General features: G+C 45.3%; 2 protein-coding genes across 7 annotated transcripts in view; one reads left to right on the top strand and one right to left on the bottom strand.

The window, feature by feature from the left end:
• Nucleotides 1-3,428: 3,428 nt before the first annotated feature.
• Nucleotides 3,429-19,021, top strand: LOC137356062 (breast cancer metastasis-suppressor 1 homolog). 2 transcript variants are annotated; one of them, XM_068021820.1, is made up of 13 exons: nucleotides 3,429-3,853; nucleotides 6,899-7,050; nucleotides 7,961-8,051; nucleotides 8,539-8,666; nucleotides 9,373-9,452; nucleotides 10,101-10,197; nucleotides 11,319-11,411; nucleotides 13,620-13,684; nucleotides 14,950-14,989; nucleotides 15,177-15,242; nucleotides 16,506-16,632; nucleotides 18,049-18,129; nucleotides 18,227-19,021. In XM_068021820.1, exons 2-13 carry the CDS (start codon nucleotides 6,903-6,905, stop codon nucleotides 18,342-18,344), a joined length of 1,134 nt encoding a protein of 377 aa, XP_067877921.1. In that variant the 5' UTR covers nucleotides 3,429-3,853; nucleotides 6,899-6,902; the 3' UTR covers nucleotides 18,345-19,021. The 2 variants fall into 2 exon arrangements, with proteins under 2 accessions (XP_067877921.1, XP_067877923.1); XM_068021822.1 differs by lacking the exon at nucleotides 18,049-18,129.
• ltbp3 (latent transforming growth factor beta binding protein 3) overlaps nucleotides 18,940-22,033 on the bottom strand; it is a 162,303-nt gene continuing 159,209 nt past the window's right edge. For all 5 annotated transcript variants that reach the window (XM_068021818.1, XM_068021817.1, XM_068021815.1 and 2 more), the window contains one exon: nucleotides 18,940-22,018. In XM_068021818.1, the coding sequence (XP_067877919.1) occupies nucleotides 21,867-22,018 (152 nt within the window). In that variant the 3' untranslated portion in view covers nucleotides 18,940-21,866. The remainder of the gene's footprint in view (nucleotides 22,019-22,033) is intronic.

Here is a 22,033-nt window from a genome sequence, read left to right on the forward strand (position 1 = left end):
CAACCTGCAAGTCTTTGGCACGTGGGAGGAAACCGGAGCACCCGGAGGAAACCCACGCAGACACAGGGAGAACTTGCAAACTCCACACAGGCAGTACCCGGAATTGAACCCGGGTCACTGGATCTGTGAGGCGGGGGTGCTAACCACTGCGCCACTGTGCACGCGCCTGTATTCTTTCTGCTTGGTAGAGGATGAGATGAAAATAGCGAAACACACACATTCAAAGCCTGACCTCTCACCTCCCAGATAAGCAAAGGCTGAAAACATCATTCAAACTGACATGGGATAGGAAAGGGGAGGGGGGCGGGTTTGGGGTGAAAAGAGTCCAGCCTCCAATCTACTAATTACTCCTTTCCCTTGCCACTGTTTCGTCCGTTTGATCCAAGTCAGTGGTTGGAATTCCTCATTCTCTCTCCGCGAAGCTACATCCCAGTGGAGAGAAAAAGGGGGAGAGAAAGAAAGAAAGGAGACATGAGGAGGCCCTACAGTGGCCATGAATACCCTACAGCCGCATTGTCTAACTAAGCATGTGACCCTTCAGCTTCCCCTCCTTCCTTGCATCTGCCTCGAGTTCCTTTGCATTTGGACTGCAAGCATTCAAAGTACAACTCAAATGCGAATGAATATTCAGTGCCTCATTCTCCAGCTGTCCTCTGTGTGTGTGTGTATGTGTGTCTATAGACATTCTATGCCTTTAACCCTTCAAGGACAAGCTCCTGACCACAGCCCTGACATTCTGAGGAAAGCACTAGCAGAACAGTTAATGGTTTTCCTTTGCATGTTAGGCCTCAGTCCTCACATTCTCCCGTTGAAACTTATTACCTTATTGTTAACTAATTGCCTCCCTCACCAACACCCTCCCCCCTTAGCAACCTCCCCCCCCCACCCTTTACATTCCTAATACCTTATCCTGGGCTGTTCCACAATGCAATGAAAGGAGGCACGAGGTGGTGTGGCAGTTGCCATGAATGCTTTTATGCCACATTGTGAGGCAAGTACGTTTCGCAGGTTTTTCAGTTGAACAGGCCTTTTAGATTCAAAGTTATTATTGTCAGCAGTCTGTGTAACTGTCCTTGTACACCTACGTCATAAGACATTTCATCTGCTGTGGTTATCTTATGTTTTTGGAATCATAGCATGGTAACTGTTGATTGACTGGCTGACTATCTTGGAATGTGAGGGAGTAGTTAGGAGGCTGCTTTTCTTGGGCAAACATTAAAATCTATTGACGTACAGCCACAAAAGCAGGTTCAAGTTCCCATAAGTAGTGATTTAATGTATAAAAGGTAGATGTAAAGTCTAGCAAGACCGAGACTGGACAGTTCATGTGTTCCACAATCATTAGAGATCGATCATCTCGAAACCGTGGCAATGTTAACAGGTTGTATCTCTCTTATTTTACTAAGCTGTAAGTATGATCTTTTGTATTTGAACTCTTTACGCCTTGTATTGAATTGGCTTCCACCATTCTTTCAGGCTGCACCTTCCAGGGGCCAATATTTATCCGTCAATCAACATCACAAAAAAAATTATCTGGTCATTATCTCATTGCTGTTTGTGGGATCTTGCTGTGTACAAATTGGCTGCCGCGTTTCCTACACTACAATAGTGACTACACTTCAAAAGTACGTCATTGGCTGTAAAGCGCTTTGGGATGTCCTGAGGTCGTGAAAGGCACTATAGAAATGCAAATTCTTTCTTTCTTTCTTTCTTTCTAGTTCTTTTACCAACTATTTTAAATGTGTGCGTCCTCTGGTTATTGATCCTCCTGCCAGTGGAAAGTTTCTCTTCATTACTGCCATCTTTCAGGTGATACCTTAAACTAAGGCCATACCTGCCTGCTCGGGTGGATGTAAAAGTTCCCATGGCACTATTTCAAAGCAGAGCAGGGGGGGTATCTCCGGTGTCCCTCAATCAACATCACAAAAACAGAGGATCTGGTCAGTATCACATTGCTGTTTGTGGGAACTTGCTGTGCGCAAATTGGCTGCCACATTTCCCAAACAATGACTGCACTTCAAAAGTACTTCAGTGGCTGTAAAGCTCTATGACAGAGCTGGTGGTCTGAAATTCTTCTTCTTTTGGGCCTCCTTATCTCGAGAGACAATGGATACGCGCCTGGAGGTGGTCAGTGGTTTGTGAAGCAGCGCCTGGAGTGGCTATAAAGGCCAATTCTGGAGTGACAGGCTCTTCCACAGGTGCTGCAGAGAAATTTGTTTGTTGGGGCTGTTGCACAGTTGGCTCTCCCCTTGCGCCTCTGTCTTTTTTCCTGCCAACTACTAAGTCTCTTCGACTCGCCACAATTTAGCCCTGTCTTTATGGCTGCCCGCCAGCTCTGGCGAATGCTGGCAACTGACTCCCACGACTTGTGATCAATGTCACACGATTTCATGTTGCGTTTGCAGACGTCTTTATAACGGAGACATGGACGGCCGGTGGGTCTGATACCAGTGGCGAGCTCGCTGTACAATGTGTCTTTGGGGATCCTGCCATCTTCCATGCGGCTCACATGGCCAAGCCATCTCAAGCGCTGCTGACTCAGTAGTGTGTATAAGCTGGGGGTGTTGGCCGCTTCAAGGACTTCTGTGTTGGAGATATAGTCCTGCCACCTGATGCCAAGTATTCTCCGAAGGCAGCGAAGATGGAATGAATTGAGACGTCGCTCTTGGCTGGCATACGTTGTCCAGGCCTCGCTGCCGTAGAGCAAGGTACTGAGGACACAGGCCTGATACACTCGGACTTTTGTGTTCCGTGTCAGTGCGCCATTTTCCCACACTCTCTTGGCCAGTCTGGACATAGCAGTGGAAGCCTTACCCATGCGCTTGTTGATTTCTGCATCTAGAGACAGGTTACTGGTGATAGTTGAGCCTAGGTAGGTGAACTCTTGAACCACTTCCAGAGCGTGGTCGCCAATATTGATGGATGGAGCATTTCTGACATCCTGCCCCATGATGTTCGTTTTCTTGAGGCTGATGGTTAGGCCAAATTCATTGCAGGCAGACGCAAACCTGTCGATGAGACTCTGCAGGCAATCTTCAGTGTGAGATGTTAAAGCAGCATCGTCAGCTGTCAGCGGTCTGAAATATACACTGTGTAAATGTAAGTCTTTTTCACTCATACCAAAAACAATAAGTCCAAGCTGCAACTCCAAAAACTGCTCCCTTGGTCCTCCAGATAGTCCTCCCAAGCATCCATACTGCAGGTTACAGTAGTTACACAGTCACACAGAATGCAAACGGAGAGGCGGACCATCTTGACTCCTCATCAACACTCCTCGTCGAGCACCTATAGTCCCCGCCCCTCTCGACCCTTGGATGCGCGGCGTTTTGATTGGATGGGGTGGGTGAGAGGAGCCCGCCCGTCTATATCAGGCGGCTCTCCGATAGGCGGAGACGGCTGTCAGTCAGCGGCGTTCCCCCCCCCCCCCCCTCCTCTCCCTCTTCCGCCTTCCCTTCCCTGTTCTGAAAGTTCCTGCGAAGCTCCGGGACACTCGAAAAATACAATAAATAAACCTTTTCCATCAAAAAAACCCTCCCAAAATTAAATGAAATTAAAAGTCAAAGCCGAAAGTAATCCAGCCCGAAGGCCGCGCACACCCTGTCCCCCCGAGTGCTACTGGGCGACTGAGTGCCCGCGAGCGCGGAACCAGCCTCCTGGAACCTTCCAGAGCCCAGCGACCGTTACTCTTAAAGCGAGGCTGTCCCGGCCGTTAATTTTAAATTCATTTTAAATTTAAAAAAAAAACATGTCAAAAAAATTATAAAAATATTTTATATTTCTTTTCGCCACTTTTTCCCTCCCTAATTAGAAGCTGGACCCTTTGAGGAGCCTGGCGCGGAGCCGGCTCGGAGCGGTGAGTTTCTCCCAACCTTTCACTTTCAAATTAGATTCATTTATTTTTTTTTAAAAAAGAACAATTTAGTTCTTTTAAAACAGTGTTTCTCGGTAGCTCTGCTGAATCGCCTTCCCTCGTTTTTCTTCTAACCTTACGTCGAGTTTGTGGCACTTTTCTTAAAGCACGTACATTTGGTTCAAATACATTCATTTTAAAATTCTTACTTTCAATTCGTCTTTAAAATCTTACCTCGCCATCCTGTTCGTGTTTTAATTTTTCGAAAGCGCACTTCCAATGTTTTAACTGCTCAAAAAAAAAAATGTTTTTCATTATCACAAGTGCGTTTATGTTTTGTTTGTATTTTTAAACGTTTTCCATTTCTATTTGACAGATGTTTCCTTTTTCAAATTTTGTCTTCGCTTTAAAAGTTCGCTTTCAAATCTTGGCTATTTTAATTTGTCATTTTAAATGTCTTCATTTTAAAGCTCGTCATTGGAAGAAAAGTTCACCATTTTAAAGAAAAATTGCTTAACGTTTTAAGTTATTGGGATTTCACCTTTTAATTTGTGTACTTTTTCAAATTTCCTTTCAATTTTTAAAAGGTCTTGTATCAAGTTAGATCGAATCTACAGCGCAGAAACAGTCCATTCGGCCCGTCAGGTCCGTGCCAGTGTTGATGCCCCACAGGAGCCTCCTCCCATCTCTCTTCCTCCCACCCCATCAACATATCCTTCTATTCTTTTCTCCCTCATGTGTTTATCCAGCTTCTCCTTAAATACATCGATACTATTCACCTCAACCACTCCCTGTGGTAGCGAGTTCCACATTCTCCCCACTCTCCGGGTAAAGAAATTTCTCCCGAATTCCCTATTAGACTTATTAGTGATCATCTCGTATGTATGATCCCTAGTTCTGCTCTCGCATGCAAGTGGAAACACTCCGTGACTTCTTGGTTAAAACCTTTCCAAATCCTAAAGACCTCCACTAGTTCACCCCTCAGGAGAGAGGCTGTGTTGTTCACCGTTTCCTGATAGATATAATCTTGCCATTCTGGTATCATCCTTAAATATTTCATTTCATTTTAACTTTATATTTATGATATTTAAAATTATATTTCTTTAAAATATATTTTAAAAATAAAGACTTGTCTTTGTATACTGCCTCAGAACATCCCAAGGCACTTCACAGGAAATTAGTACTTTTATAATGCAAGAAACACATTTGAAAGTAATTTATACTTACTTTTCCATTTAAAAGTCCTTTTTTTCCATTGAAATTTGTTTTAATTTTAAATGCTTTTCAGGAGTAGGCCATTCGGTCCGTCAAGTCTGCCCCGCCATTCAAACAGATCATGGCTGATCATCTATCTCTACTCCATTTTCCCCCACTATCCCCATATCCCTTGATGTCATTAGTATCCAGAAATCTATCAATTTCTATCTTGAACATGCTCAATGATTGAACTTCCACAGCCCTCTGGGGTAGAGAATTCCACAGATTCACCACCCGCTGAGTAAAGAAATTTCTCCTCCTCTCATTCTTAAGTGGCCTGCCTCTGAGACTGTGTCCCCAGTTCTAGACACACCAGCCAGAGAAACATCCTATTCACATCTACCCTGCCACACCCTGTAAGAATTTTTAAAGCTTAAATGAAATCACCTCTCATTCTTCAAAATTCTAGAGAATACAGGCCCAGTTTCTGCAATCTCTCTTCATAAAACAATCCCGCCATCCCAGGGATTAGTCTGGTGAACCTCCGTTGCACTCCCTCTGTGGCAAGTATAACCTTCCTTGGATAGGGAGACCAAAACTGTACAACCGTACTCCAGCTGTGGTCTCACCAAGGCTTTATACAATTGTAGCAAGACATCTTTACTCCTGTACTCAAATCCCCTTGCAATGAAGGCCAATGTACCTTTTGCCTTCCTAATTGCTTGCTGCACCTGCATACTAGCTTTTGGTGACTCATGATCAAGGACACCCAGGTCTCTTTGGACATCAACACTCCCAACTTCTCACCATTTAAGAAATACTCTGCCTTTCTGTTTTTTCTACCAAAGTGGATCACTTCACACTTATTCACATTATATTCCATCTGCCGTGTTCTTGCCTATTCACTTAGCCTGTCCAAATCCCTTGAAGCCTTCTTGCATCCTTCTCACAACTTACATTCCCACAGAGTTTTGTGTCATCAGCAAATTTGGGTGAAGATTATGTACCATGCACTCTGTGTTGGGAGAGAGATTTATGATTAGAAAGATTGAGACAGATCATTAAAACACAGGAGCAAAGTTTGTAAGACTAAGAGAGAGCTAAATATTTATAAACTGAAATCAGAGCAACTTCCTGTAAATAATCAAGTTGGCAGGTCTGAAGTAATACAATTGTAAACTCTATTCTTCCAAATTTATGTCATTACAACACGAGAGTACAGGACTGGTGGGTACAGGTCTGTCACTGTGTAATCGAGTACAGAATTAGTGAGTACAGGTCTGTCGCTGTGTAACATGAGTACAGCTTTGGTGGGGACAGGTCTGTCACTGTATAACACTGGGGTACAGTACTGGTGGGTCGAGGTCTGCCACTGTATAGCACGAGTACAGAATTAGCGGGTACAGGTTTGTCACTGTATAACACTGGGATATAGTACTGGTGGGGACAGGTCTGTCGCTGTATAACATGAGTACAGTACTGGGGTTACCAGTCTCACTGTGTAACACTGGGGTACAGTACAGGTGGTGCAGGTCTGTCACTGTATAACTGGGGTACATTACTAGTGGGTACAGGTCTGTCACTAACACGGGTACAGTACTGGTGGGGACAGGTCTGTCATTGTGTAACACTGGGATACAGTGCTGGTGGGGACAGGTATGTCGCTGTGTAACATGACTACTATACTGGTGGGTACAGGTCTGTCTCTCTATATCTGGAGTACAGTGCTGGTTGCTACAATCTGCCATTAAATAATCACTGGAGTACACTGGTTTCTATATCTAATGTCATGGCACAAATGTACTGATTGTATTTTGTGGCCTTGTGATGATATTGTATTTTACTTTGAAGGACAATGCCTGGACAGCAGCAGAAAGACAAAGAAAAGGACGAGGAGAAGGCTGATGAGGAAATGGAGCAGGATTCTCCAGAGAATGAGGAGAGCTCGGATGAGGAAAGTGGCAGTACCTCTGCATCCGAGGAGGAGGGCGAGGACAGCTCAGGTCAGCGAGGAATTCTATTTAAATACAGTTGTACCTTTGTATGAGCCTGTGTGAGTGTGCACATGTTTGCGACATGGAATTGTGGCTTAGAATTATGAATAAACAACAGTAAAACTATTATTGAGCTAGTACAATTTCTGCATTCATCCTGGATGTTTTTAATTTATTCACTGTGGTGAAAGATTCAAAGCCTAGCGAGCTCTAGGTAATAATGAGGTAGTTAAGAGTAAGAAGGGAATTGGACAAGTCGTAGAAGCTTTTGTTACCAAAGGATATTAAAATGGACACTATAACTGGGGTCAGGAGATACCTGGATGTGGCAGCACCTTCCCTGCTGATGGAATTGTGTGCCACCTTCTCTCTGTCGCTCTCCTCTCATAGTCAGAACGTTGTATGTTTGAGCCCCGCTCCAGGGCTTGAACACAATCTGCGCTGACGTTCCAGTGCCATACTGAGAGCCTGTTACACTGTCAGAGGTGAGACTTTAAGCCAAGGCCCCATTTGCCTGATGTTAAAAATCCTAAGGGTGGGGTGTTTCCCCCGGTGTCCTGGGGCCAGAATTCTTCCCTTAACCAACACCACTCAAAACAGAGTAGCTTCTGTTTCTTGATGTTGCTGGTGGAGGATGGCTGCGTACATAACAGTCGCTGCAGTGCAGTTATTCATTGTCTGCAGCATGCTGAGAGATTAAGAAGCTATATAGATACATGAGGAAGAAAGGAATAGAAGGACGTGCTGATGGAGTGAGGTGAAGTAAGGTGGGAGAAGCTTGTGTGGAGCATAAACACTGGTACAGCCTGATTGGGCTGTAAATTCTGAGATTTCAGCAAGGTGATAAAGCAAACAAGTGCAGGTCTTTTATTCTGAGTTACTCGGATCAATCTGATCTTAGGCATGTTCCATTTTCCAGAGATGGATGACGAGGACTGCGAGCGACGCCGCACTGAGTGTCTGGACGAAATGTCGGACCTGGAGAAGCAGTTTACGGACCTGAAAGAACAGTATGCTGATTAGTTTGTTTTGAATATATCTCTTCCAGTTTTCTCCTCTCCCGAAGGTGCTGCGTCCTGCTGAGCACAGGCTCCACGACACTCTCTGGCTCATCACCCAAGGGACCACTCTTGACTTGTGAGGCTAGGGTGCGACACACACATGCAGGAGTCACTGGATCGTGTTTTAGGAGCGGAATCCCCCTTTAGATATTGGGTGAGAATGAGGTCAGACTGGTCTGTGATGCTGTCCACAGTTGAATAGCCAGCCAGCACTAACTAACTAGGCTCCCACGCGAAGAGTGGCCATCTGGCTGAGGTACTGGAGGGTAGAATCCATACCCCGGCGAGAGTCAGCATCTTTAGGAAAGGAGGGCGGAAACCAACAAAGAAATACTTGCCGCAGTTTGAAAGTTGCTCGGTAAAAGTTGGGCGGAGGATTTACTCTGAGAAAATAAAATGGGAATGGAGGGTAAAATCGGCAGCTTCTCTTTTGCAGACTGTACAAAGAGAGATTGAGTCAGGTTGAAGCCAAACTGGACGAGGTGATCGCAGGGAAAGCAACCGAGTACTTGGAGCCCCTGGCTGTCCTGCAGAAGAACATGAAAATTAGAACTGAGGTAGCAGGTAATGGTGGCATCAATGGGGTATTCTGACACACCCAAACTGGAGCTGTTGGGATGGGTGGCGGTTCTGTGCTGTGTCCGTGGGGGAGGGAGGCTTATTTTAGGCGTGTGTTCAGTTAACGAATATTTATTTTAATATACAATGCAGTGACAGAGTGAGAGAGATTCCAGGAATACTCTGCATGGCAGCACCTAGTGACCAGAGCCTGTAACTGCATGATGACAGTTGACATTATCAAAATTGAAAGATCAATGCTGGCACACATGAAATGGGGTGTGGAGCTGATTCCTATAAACCCCAGCAAGAGTTGACGCCCTCATGAGGAAAGGAAAGTAGAAAATGGAGCCCAGTATCCAGCCCAACATAATCTAAATGCAATAAAGAGTGATGCAAGCGTGCCACAGTGATTTACACTGTGTCCTGAATTCTGCCGTTCCTCTGGTTGGGCCTAGTCATCACAACTCATTAAGCTGGAGGGCACAGTGTGAGCTGGGAGGTTTGCATCATGTGGTGGAGAAGTTTATTGAGGATGGAATGCTGCTATGAAAGAGGGAGGGTGGTATGGGCTATACTGTGTGATAGGTGGGCAGAGCTGGATGGTGAGCTATGGGGTTAGTTGTGTAGGAGACTGGCTTGGGGGGATTGTGTGGGCTGAGAATACTACACGTTGGTGAGATTAACCTTATCCTAATTCTGTATCTGACAGGAGTATATAAAGATCTGTGTTTGGAGGTAATCAGAAACAGGTACGAGTGTGAACTGCAGGGAGCTCGGCAACATCTGGAGGTAAGGGCAGTAGGGAAGGTGGGACAACACACCCCACATCCTCTTCTATATCTTTCTAATCTTTGCCTTGTTTTATTGTATTAACGAGAGTGATTGGTCAATCAAATTAAATGGAAATCCCAAACACAGCTGAGAATTGCAACATTTAATAGTTTTTGCTGGTCTACTCACTTCCTGTTCCCCTTGTTGGGAAATAGTTCCACAAGTGCTGACTTCTGTCTAGTACATCAACAATTTACTTTTCTGTCACACCTTCAACATTATATTATGTCAAAAGTTGCTTCAGAGAAGCGAAACTGGACCGCACAGTGATGAGGGATGGGTCAGGGCTGGCAACTGAACGTAGGAAGAGGAATGTGGGGAAAGGACAGCCCCTGAAAAGATTCAGCAGCCCATCGAACCCAAAAACGATTACCCATCAATTGCCCTCTCCTAGCACCAGCACACTTTTCCACTTGACCTGGGCCATCCATTGCACACGCTGCATATAACATACTGTGTTATTCTGGTAATTGGGATTGTGGTTAAAGTGGTCTTTGAGGCCATAAATTTGAATTGCTTTAAACAAGCACATTCTGGGGTCATTTGCAGGCTGATTGCTTCTTAAAGGGCTCATTTCTCCCTGTTTCTATTTCAATGGTGGTTCAGAGTGAGAAGCTGCTGTTGTTCGATAACATGCGGAACGAGCTGTTGGAGCGAATTCAGCGATTGGAGGAGGACAAGCAGAGTATAGACATCACATCCGGTCAGTGTTCAGCTGCCTGTTGCTTCCTATTCTACTCAAATGTTCCCTTCTATCCTGAAGGTGTTGGCAGTCACTGGGGTGCGGGTTTCATGTACACTGGCCACAGTATGGTACCGCACCCAAGTGGCTATTCTTCAAAGAGTGTTGGCAGGGAACTGGGTGGGTGGGAGGGAAGGGGGAGTGCTGCTATCATAGGTGAGCATTATCTTGTGCTCTTCCAATGTCCATACACATGCACTATCAAATATTCGTCACTGGATAGTAACCAGGAGTAGGATTGCTGATGGATCTCACCTCTGCCTAATCCAGGAGCACTGAAGGTAATTGTAACTCTTCATATTCTGACCTGGTTCGTGCTTTGGACACCCTAGTCTGTATCATTGTGCCTTCAGGAAAGGGATAATGTTAAGGCTGCATTGGGATGGAGGCCGATATTGTGTTGTTGTGGTGTACAGGCCAGACAGGACATGTTGCAGGTACAGAGAGGAATTGGGCTGCGCAACTGATACTGGTTTCTACACACCAGAGCTCATTAAATGCTGAGCTATGCTGCCAGAGCAGGAGTACGTAAATCACGTGGTGTCCTGATGGATCTGTGCAATTCTGTAATCAGGCTACACCTTGAATACTGTGTTCTGTTTTGGGCTCCGAGCCATAAAGGTAACGTCCAAGTCCTGGGAGCAAAGCAGAGAAGGGCAACAAGGCTAATCCCTAGCGACTGAGTTCTGGGAAAGGTTGGACAAACATAGACACTAAAGCCTTAAAAGAGGTGAATTGGAGCTGACCTTGTGGAAGTGACTAAAATACTATTGGAAAGGGTGATCCTGAGTTACTACTTCAGATTTAACTGCAACTGTGGGGCAAGGATACAGAGGCACAGACCGGGGAAAGAACACACCTCTTGATGCAGTGTTATTGGGAACTGTACAGGAGTGGAGGGATAAACTCCAGAGTCAGTCAAGGGGCATTTACATGATTGGGAGGTGGCGGGGGGAGCTATAGGTGTCTATGAAAGGACAAGGAGAATGGGCCTAATGGCGTTCTTCGTTAGCAACTAGCTTATGAACACACATAGCTGGTTCAGATAATTGCATTCAGTTTAACTGTTTTTTTTTTGTTAGAATGGTGGAACGAGGAGGTCCGAGGGAAACGGAACAAGAAGAAATGCGATACCTTTAAACCAGAGAAGAAGAAGAAGGCAGCGACTGTGTCTGATATCCTTCCACACCACCTGTGTTCCCCTGCATTTCGATGGTGGTTGTTTGGTTACAACACTATGATTCATAGGGGTTATTTTGTGAAGTTCCATGGCTGACCCAGAGTTTTGTTGGTGGTGAGCATGGTTGGAGGTTTGGGATTGTATTATCCTCCATCGTGACCTACTGTTTACATGGAACTCACTACTACAAGGAGTGGTTGAAGCGAATAGTATAGATGACTTTGAAGGGAAGCTAGATAAACACATGAGAGAGTAAGGAATAGAAGGATATGCAGAGATGAAATCGAGTGGGAAGAGGTTTGTGTGGAGCATAAACACCAGCAGAGAGAAGTTGGTCTGGACAGTTGCACCTCACAGCATTACCCCATTGTCCGATACTTTGAAAAATTCTGTATTCTCTTTTTCTTTCTGTCTTCCCCCACCCATTTCTCTCTCTCTTGATCTCTCAATCTCTTCACCGTTTTCATCCCCCTCAGTTTTTCTGTCTCTGCCAGGTATCTATCCAGCTTTATAATGCTGTCCCTCTTTACTGTCTCCCTACAGTCTATGCCATGAATTCTCCATCCATTGTGTAAAGTGGTTAATTCAACACTTATTGTCCCCTTCCTGCACTCATCACCCTTCTTGCCTTGCACTGAGTGCTCACTAAGCTGTAAAGTTTGTGATTATACCGAACATAGATTGAGTTCTGGTTTAGAACCCAATTCGAATTATGCAGAGGAGAAGTTGCAGTATATCCTTAGAGGGGAGGGAAGATTGGGAGGGTGACTTAGTCTCATCTGGCAAGTGGTTACCAGCATATTGGGACAGTGAGAACAGATCAGTCACTGCCTAGCTTGAGAGGTCTCCACACATAGTGCCAAGGATTGGGACACTTCACGTTAAAAAGTGACAGTCCAGTATATCTTGGTGCTTTAGATGTCAGCCATGGCTCAGTGATAGTATTGTGATTTCTGGGTCAGAAGGTCAAAGATTCAAGCCCCACTGCAGGGCAATACTGAGGGAGCACTGCACGATTGGAGATGCCGCCTTTTTGATGAGGTGTTAATCTCTGTTCGCCTTCTCAGGTGGACCTAAAAGCTTCCATGGCCACGATTGGAAGAACAACAGTGGAGTTCTTCCCATCTGGGCCAGTATTTATCCCTCAAACAACATCACTAAAACAGATTCTGATGGAAGGTCACAGACCAGAAACTTTAACTCTGCTTCTCTCTCCACAAATGCTGCCAGACCTATTTAGTATTTCCAGCACTTTGTTTTTATTTCAGATTTCCAGCATCTGCAGTATTTTACTTTTAATTCACTAAAACAGATTGGTCATGATTATATTTCTATTTCTGGGAGCTTGCTGTGCGCACATTGGCTGCTGCATTTCCCTACATTATGACAGTAACTACACTTCACAAGTACTTCATTGGCTGTGAAGTGCTTTGGAATGTTCTGAGCCCATGCGAGACAGGCTATAAATGAAAGTTTCTTCAGTGCTGACTGCACTGTTCTGTCCAACGAGAGGACTATCAGCTATGTGACATTGGAGCGCTCTCTAGTGGCATTAGTAATGCAGTGCAGTCAGAAACTTCAATATTTTAATATTTAATTGATGGTGTCTTGTACCTCAGTGCAGAGATCTCCCATCTAATGGAAAGTGAAGCTAGCAGACGAATCAGCTCTTGCTCTCTCTCAATTCCTGGTGGTCACTGGCAATGTGGGTGCCCTACCCTTTGATCTGCGATATACTCTCCGATGTTTATCCCAGCTCTAGATTACTGCATGTTCCTCACTTCCTCCTCCTCTTCAGTATCAAGGTGCAGCCTTTTCGTCTGTGCTTTGAGTCTCTTGCCAAACTGTTAGACTCTCTTTCCAAAACTAGATTAACAGGTTATTCACTACAATGCTGATAATGGGATATTGCTGTGTATACAATGGGATATTGCTGTGTATACAATGGCTGCCACATTCCTCTGCTTAACAAGCGTCACTGTACTTCTGATTGATTGTATGTGAAGAGCTTTGAGGTGTTTCTGAGATGCAAGATTGCTATTAAATGCCTCTATAGCTGATATTTGAGGAGAGCCTATGTCCCTTTAACTGGACAGATATTCCACTTTTTCAGGATGTGGTGTGGGATGGAACGGTAATTCTAAGCAGCCTAGGCATAAAAGGCTTAATATTCTCCAGTCTTCATTCCTTAACTTTCGTGCACGTCCGTACATTGTCTATATGCTACGAGACATTGATATCTTAGAGGACTGGGCTGCAATTAAAAAGGTAAAATCTGCTGCAACTACTTCATCTTCAACCTTAACTACCCACAATCCCTTCGCTCCCCATTCTCCACACTTGTTCCCAGATTCCTGAACTTGCTTGTTTCTTGCACATGTTCCCCTTTTCTCTCCTGCTCTCCATTCCCTGGACTCTCTGTTATTCCACATTCTCCTAGCTTTCCCCAGTCACTTTGCTATCTCACACCTTCCTAGTTTTCCACATGCTTTTGGTTCCCAGCGCTCTTCCTGGTCCTAACGTCCTGTTACCCACATTCATTCCCTACTTTGCCATGCTGTGCTCTCCCAGTTTTTGCAGTCCCCACTTTTCCAGTGCGCTCAGGGTCCTCGCACTCTTGATTCTCTATACGCTTCTGAATCCTCATGCTCTCGGTCCAGTCTTGCTGTTTCCAGGTCTTGAAGAGTTCTGTGCATTTGATGTGTTAAGTGGGCGGGGTCTTTACTCGGTTTGGAGGGGGAGAGGAGAGAGAGGATATGCATGTGTGGATGAGGTAGGTTGTACCTGACGGATGGGGAGCCTTGCTTGCTGTCGTGCCCACAGAAATGTGGTCGAGTCCTGCCTGTGATTTTCCACATAAATTCCCAGCCACCCGCTGCAGAGTCATGAAATGTGTGTATTCTTGGCTAGTGTTGTGAGGAGCTGGGGCATTTTTTGGCTTCCGCGACCCAGCAACAGTGAAGGAACGGTGATATAGTTCCAAGTCAGGGTGGTGTGGGGCTTGGAGGGGAACTTGTAGGTGGTGGTGTTTCCATGCAACTGCTGCCCTTGTCCTTCCAGATGGTAGAAGTCATGGGTTTGAAAGGTGCTGTGTAAGGAGCCTTATTGCGTTGCTGCAGTGCATCTTGTAGATGGTACACACTGCTGCCACTGTACATCGGTGGTGAAGGGAGTGAATGTTTAAGATGGTGGATGGGGTGCCAATCAAACGGGCTACTTTATCCTGGATGGTGTCGAGCTTCTTGAGTGTTGTTGGAGCTGCACCCATCCAGGCAAGTGGAGAGTATTCCATCACAATCCTGACTTGTGCTTTGAGAATGGTAGACAGGCTTTGGGGAGTCAGGAAGTGAGTTACCTGTTGTAGGACTCCGAGGCTCTGACCTGCTCTTGTAGCCATGTTATTTATATGGCTAGTCCAGTTTCTGGTCAGCGGTAACCCCCAGGATGTTGATAGTGTGTGATGAGTACCCCTGTCAGTGTTGATGAGCAGAATGATGTGGCAAGTACGTGATGAATCTCTTCTTTTCTTGTAGGCAAAAGCAGTTGTCGCCCAGCAAAAAAGAAAATCAGATGGTAAGTGAAGGGGTTTTAATGGGCCTTGGTCACTGGGTCCCTCACAGAGCCCAGAGTGCAATATCAGGGACTGTGTACCCCTGAAAATTGCACATTGTGTGTAAGTAGCATTTGTGTCCCTGTGGACGTACGGACTGTATAGAGGTAAAGTAACTACATAACTCCGTCTCTATTCATTTGCTCCCAGGTGCAGGCTCTGAAGCAGCCCATGTTAAGAAAGCAAAGGCCTCCTCCCAGCTGTTAAGTGACACGGGTGAGTAGAAATGTTGAGCTTGTCCCTACACCACATCTAATAGAGAATATTTCTTTCTACCCAACCTACACCTTGTTCTTGCATTCTGCCTCTCTCCTTTCTTGCGCTCCCTGATCCCCCTGCCCTTCAGCCACCCTCACTCCACTGTCCCTACCCACTTTCTCTCTTGTATTCCTAGATAAGGATTCTTAGCAGTAGGAGAAAGTCCATACCTTTATCGTGGATCGACTCCCGCCTACCCACTTTCTCATCGTGTGCCTCAGGCCCACTTTGTCCCTCGACTCCTTCTCAGCCCAGAAACCCCTCCATTGGTTTCTTGATCCCACTTGTACTGTCTACTTCAGTGTCCTTGAGTCCTTCCCTGGCAACTTTTTCCACAACTCATTCCCAACCTGATTGCTCCTCGTCTGACCTGATTTCATTTCCCACGACAGCCTTCTCTCTGTCTGAGATTGGCAGTCTCATGTTGAATTAAGGGCAGATTGGCTTCCTAATTGACCACAGTGCTGACCTTGCAGATACCCCTGCGGCCACTTTCCCTTGCTGCCACTCCAGTGGCCATTCCTTCATCTGTGAGCACAGACGGCAAGCATTGAAAAATAATCTAGAGTGGGAATCGGAGCTGAGTCTGACCTGACATCCAAACACCAACAAGGGCTGCTCACTTCCTGTCACTGCTGCTCTTTGCATTGGTCAGTAAATGTGAACGTTTACATTCAGCGTAGAGTTGATGGGAATCTCTGTAACATTACTCCAATCTGTAATAAGGAAGGTATCCATCACATCAATGAAACGTCCTAAAGAGTTTCACATCAAATTTTGAAATGTACTTTAGGCAAATTTCACACAGCAAGATCCCACAAACAACCACACTTACTCTTGTTTTCTTGGTGGTGGTAGTTGAGAGAGGACTGTTGATCCCAGGACACTGGGAGAACTCGTGCTTGTTTTCCAATAGTATCGTGGAGTCTTTAATATTCATTTGAAGGATGGTACCCTCAACAGTGCTTCACTCCCTTAATACTGCACTGCAGTGTCATACTAAGTCCTAGAGTGGGGCTTAAACACAAAACCTTCTGACTCTGAGGGGAGTCTGCTGAACCACACTGGCTGTAATGGTTACTAATGCATTGATTTTAGCTGTCATTAATTTTGATCGGTAGCCAAAGTTGGCTCTGTAGCTAAAATGAAAAAGACTGGAAGAAAGCAAAGAAAAAGAGTGCTGGAGGCTGGAAATGTTTAATTGGTCTGTTTCCCCCACAGTTTTGACTAAACAGGAGAAGCATTTGTACATAGCCAAGTGTGAGGATGGAAGACTGTTCTATGAGGGAGACTGGTACAGCAAAGGCCAGAGCATCGTATTGGAGATAAAGGATGAAGTGCCCTCACAGTAAGCACTCTCGCACTCTGTACATCTGTTTGTGCATTTCTCTCTTTCTCCCCATCCTCCACACTAATTTGATGGGTGCCCCCTATTAACCCACCTAATTCTGCCTGGTTGAAGCTACACAGTACGTCAGCAAATAATTCTTCATGGGGAGAGGGAGCTGAGAGTGATCCTGTCTTTATCTGTCCCTCTCTCTCTCACACACACACAAACTCTTTTCTAGCAGGAGTAACTCATTGGATAGCAGTCAGTAGCAGGAGCCCTTCCTGATTACACCCCTTCGCTAATCCAGGGTCCACTGAGATCAGTTGTAATGGTTGATCAGCTAATTGCACAAGGCTCATCTACACATTGGGCATTGCAGTTCCCAACTGTTTCACTGGGGGAGGCCAGCACACACACAATGATCAAATATGTTTTTTTTACTCAATGTTTCTGGTCACTGTGTGGCCTCTTTCAACTTCAAGGCAGGGTAGTCACCTATCTGCATCTATCCTCTCAGACTCAGTCCTAACCTTCCGCGATAGTGCGGGAGCTTCATTTTCTATGTTCCTGTACTTACTGCGATTCACTCGCTATATCATCTCTCGTTTGTCACATGCAACCAATAATCCCTGTGTCTCCTCTGTATGAATCTGTATATTGATCTATAGCCTTGCATTGTGCACAGATCCCTGTGCTATTCATTTTTAATCGTTTGAGTGTTTCCTCACTGCTGCCCTCCCTTATTAATTTGCTGCAACCACTCATACCCACACAAATCACTGTTCCCCTTTTCTTTGCTTTAGCAGCACTTGTCAATAACTACTCCTTATCCTGTGGAACTCCCACCTAAATGCCTCTTCAGTTGCCCCTGCTGCCACTTTGCTTTCTCTTTTCCATCTTTTCTGTAAAGTGTGTTTTTAAATCAGCATTGTCATTCTGGAATGTTGGAGTCACAGTATCATATTAGCTTACCCATTGAACGCATCTCTGTGCATCACCTACAGTATAGCCTGATGGGGTGTCACAGATGTAGGTAACTGCAGTGAACCAGGCACCCTGTGTTTCTGTTTCCTGTGTCTGAAAGTTCCAGGTTTGATCCCTGCTCTTTGCTGAGTTAAGTTGATCTCAGCGACGGTTGGAACACTGCAATTGGATGCAGTACACCTGGATTAGGCAAAAATCAGCCAAGGTTCCCATTCCTGATCGCTGTTCAGCCTCTGGAAAGGGCACGGCTGTGGCTGTCGGATGAGGACAGGATTAGAAGGTTGGCTGTGATGCCCTCCACAGTCGCATACCCTGCTGATGCTCACTGTGTGGATTGTGGTTCTGGAGGGCTGCTGGTGCTCAGGAGCTGTATCCCATCTCTTGAACCTGAGACGTTCCTGATTAATATGGACCAAACCTGATGGAAGACTTCATCTCCTGACCCATCAGGCTTTGGATTGGATTGATCAGAGGTCCATTGGGGCATGCAGCCACCCACTCTGTGCCATGTGCTGAGTCTCACCATCAATCGTAAGTAACAACAGAATAAATCTGAGCCTGTTAAACTGATCTGGTCACCTCGGTTTGTATGTTGTTGACAGATATGATTCTTTCTCTTCTCCCTTAGTGCAACGATTACAGCTGTCAGCACAGGAGAAGTCTGGCTCCGCAGGTTAGACGGCAGCAAAACCAAATTGTACGTCAGCCAGCTTCAGAAAGGGAAATACTCTATCCACAAGGCATGACTTTTGACACTAAATCTCTACGAACCCTGCCACTAAGGAAAAGCTTTTAATTGCAAAAAAAATTATATATCAATTATATAAAATGAAAAGTACTTATTTTGATGAGCAGCCTTCTACCTAGGGTTTAACATGGAAGATTGACACCAAGGAAACTCTGTGACTTCAGTATGAAGCTTGGCAAACTAATTGCCACAAATAAGAGGACCACGAGTGAATCAAATTCTCACTTGAGTTTCGAGAGAAAAAAAACTTTGAGAAAACAGCCGGCTTTGGGGAGGCCGGATAAACAGAATTCCCCCAGTGCCTCCTCCTCCTCTGCAGATTGCTCGTAAGATTCATGAGTTGTGAAGCCAAGAGAATATCCTAGCACTTTTCTGTTTCCTTTTGGTGACTTACTCTGCACTAAGACTCAAATCTGCGTGTGGCGTGCACCGCGGAATAATTTAAAGAAATACCCAGTCGGACCCTGTATCCGACCGGTGCTTTATGGATTCGAGTTACAGAGCTCGACTGCGGATACAGCTTTCAATTGTATAGCACTTTTTAAAAACTGGACCGACTCTCAACTGGAGTCCTGAGCACTAAACCATGGTGATCGTGTGGAAAAAAAAGTTTATTTCAAATCTATTGAAGCTTTAAAAAAAGAGACATCTATTAAAATAAATATTTGACATTTAGGCTGCTCTTGATTCTTATTTCGATTGAAATTGCCTCTCCTGAAACCCACAATCTCTTCTGCTATGTATTCCCTGGCACAATTCTTGCACTCTCCCTAGGCCCCAGTTTAGGGAAGGGAGAATCACCTGATTCCTTGTCCTGATCACTGTCCTATGACACCTGCTGAAAAGTGCAGCTATTTCAGGACAGGAGTTGACTTGCCTATGCTGCCCTCGCTGTTGAAGAGCCTGCAGAGTTGCACAGCAGGTCACAGGTCAAGAAGTGACACAGGTAAGGCACTGTACCCCAGCAATTGTCAGCACTTTCAGGATAGAAGGGCAGAAAAAGAAAATGACATCCCCTTGGTGCAGTGACATTCAGCACCACGGAGAGGGCATGGTGCAGATTCCTGCCCTAACCTCCCCATTTCAGCCTTCTTGGGCAGGGAGATGCTGAGCAGAGGTTATAGTAATTCTCAGCTGGTGGGGAAGGAAAGTTCAGATGGGATGGTCACTGCCTGCGAGAGTCAAGTGTCAGCAGCAGCCTGGGAGCATGGAAACTGCTAGTAGACTTGCCCTGCACTGTTAATTTAAAATAAATTCAACCATCACCACCTAAAATGGAAGGTGTTTGGTCCATTGGGATTGTGTACAGTGGGAGTGAATGGGAAGAGGTTGGGTCCATTCGGATTCTGGATAGTGGGAGGGAATAGGAAGGGATTAGATACTTTGGGACTTGGATCACAATCACGAGTTTTTGCAGCTGATTATTTGGGTGAGTACCATGGAGTTATAGTCTCAATATTTGTTTAGGGTAATTTTTTTTGGTTTGTCGTCCTTTCTTGAAGGCACAGATGTCTGCTGCTGGGATGGGGGAGGGGCTATGTTGTGGTGATAGCAGTTGCTCAATGCCTGTGGATCCAAACATTAGGAGGATTAAATGGTGGGGGTGGGAAGGATTTTCTTTTAATTTTTAAACAGGTGTACAAGGCTGGTGAAATTTCAAACCCAATCTCTCCTCCAATGCAGTAGGTTATGATGGAGCTGTATAAAACGCTAGTTAGGCCACAGCTGGAGTACTGTGTACAGTTCTGGTCACCACCCTATAGGAAGGATGTGATTGCACTGGAGAGGGTGCAGAGGAGATTCACCAGGATGTTGCCTGGGATGGAGCATTTCAGCTGTGAAGAGAGACTGAAAAGGCTAGGGTTGTTTTCCTTGGAGCAGAGAAGGCTGAGGAGGGACATGATTGAGTTGTACAAGATTATGAAGGGCATTGATAGGTTAGAGAGGAAGAAACTTTTTCCCTTAGCGGAGGTGTCAAGAACCAGGGGGCATAGATTTAGGGTAAGGGGTAGGCGGTTTTGAGGGGATTTGAGGAAAAAAAAATTTCACTCAGCGGGTGGTTGGAATCTGGAATGCACTGCCTGAAGAGGTGGTGGAGGCAGGAACCCTCACAACATTTAAGAAGTATTTAGATGAGCACTTGAAACTCCATAGCATACAAGGCTACGGGCCAAATGCAGGAATATGGGATTAGAATAGTTGGGTGCTAGATAGCCGGTACAGACACGTTGGGCCGAAGGACCTGTTTCTGTGCTGTATAACTCTATGACTCTATATGTAGCAGTATCTTAAAATAAACTTAGAAAGGGAGTGCTCTTGTGTTTCTTTACCAACCTGTCTTTCATTCAGAGCATTAGAAAAGATGGATGAGTGAACCCCTTCTCCTGCCTGCAGCCTCTCTTCAATTACCTTTTTGAGCAGCAGATTCCCTTGAAGCACAGTGTAAATATCCCTGGGACCCTTATTGCTCAGGTGCCCAATCTCTCTATGTGATACAATACCTGGAAACGTACAGAGCACCTTGGAAAAAGCTGTCGGGGGCACCACCATGGCCGCCTCCTGTGTCGTTATGACTGACTATTCACCCCACTGCCCTTCTGAGTGCTTGGTTCCTCTTGCCTGTGCTTTAGACCACAGACTTCAAAGGCAACACAAACATTGTTGAGTTCAAATGGCCCTAGAACAGGATCAATCCCTCACTGCAGGAATAAAACAGGGAAATCAATGTTAGTACTTGTGGGTTTTTGTGTGAATCCAATACCCCTGGCAGCTCACTGCCTTCTGAAGAAAAGAAACCTGGCAGTGCTATTATGGACTGAAGAAACTTGTCATTTTACTCACTCTCCCTAAATTAATTTCTACGTTACGAGCCAAAATTTGCTCAGTACACAGTCCCTTCAAGCGGCATATCAACTGGTTGGCTGGTAAGTTAATTTCTTTTACTAATTATCTACATCACAGTCCAGTCTGAAGTGGTGGCTTCTGGGTAGTTTCCCACTCCATCTCTACCATTCTAATCGCTGTTGGTACACTCAATATGGCAGCTGACAGCATTTCCCCTGCTGCCACCATATTGAAGTTGCCAGTCTTTAATTCTCTTTTTTTGTTGGAATTGTCAAGTGCCTGCATACTTAAATCTCCTGGAGATAAAGGTAGGGTGTCGCCATGTTGAGTGTCTGGCAGTTCTTTGGTTTATCCTTTGGACGACGGTGACCATCTGTTCGAAATAGCCGCCATATTGAGTGTGTCAAATCTTCCCCACAATTTTTTTTAGAAAAAGCAATCGATATAAAAGACAAATTGGACAATTAAACTCCACCAACTGAAGGTATGAAATGGATAACAGTAAAATTAGGCGTCTTTCCCCCATTTTTTTCAGATTAAACAGGTGTTTCCAAAAATTAATCAAATATTTTCAATGTCAACATTTGATACATGTTTCCTTCGAGGATCTGGCTGGCCAAAAAAATGGACGACGACAACAGTCATTTTTTCGTTGTTGTATTGCCCGTGCTGTCGCCTAGCTCCTCTTCCGCCGTATGCAGATGTTGTGGCGCCGTGTGGGCACAAAGCCCTGGTAGCAGTTACACCGGTACGAACCAATGGTATTTGTGCAGCGGGCATTCTTACACAGGAACCGCTTGCGAAGCAGCTCACGGCACTCGTTAATATCTGTGGGCCAAAAAG

The sequence above is a fragment of the Heterodontus francisci genome, chromosome 44, assembly GCF_036365525.1.
Source record: "Heterodontus francisci isolate sHetFra1 chromosome 44, sHetFra1.hap1, whole genome shotgun sequence".
Classification (NCBI taxonomy): domain Eukaryota; kingdom Metazoa; phylum Chordata; class Chondrichthyes; order Heterodontiformes; family Heterodontidae; genus Heterodontus; species Heterodontus francisci.

Excerpts from the sequence above, each read along its gene's own strand:
- LOC137356062 (XM_068021820.1), top strand. The coding sequence starts at position 6,903 with ATGCCTGGACAGCAGCAGAAAGACAAAGAAAAGGACGAGGAGAAGGCT. Across the intron at positions 15,243-16,505 it reads CCAGCTGTTAAGTGACACGG|TTTTGACTAAACAGGAGAAG; the intron begins GTGAGTAGAAAT and ends TTTCCCCCACAG. Across the intron at positions 16,633-18,048 it reads AAGGATGAAGTGCCCTCACA|GCTTTGGATTGGATTGATCA; the intron begins GTAAGCACTCTC and ends CTGACCCATCAG.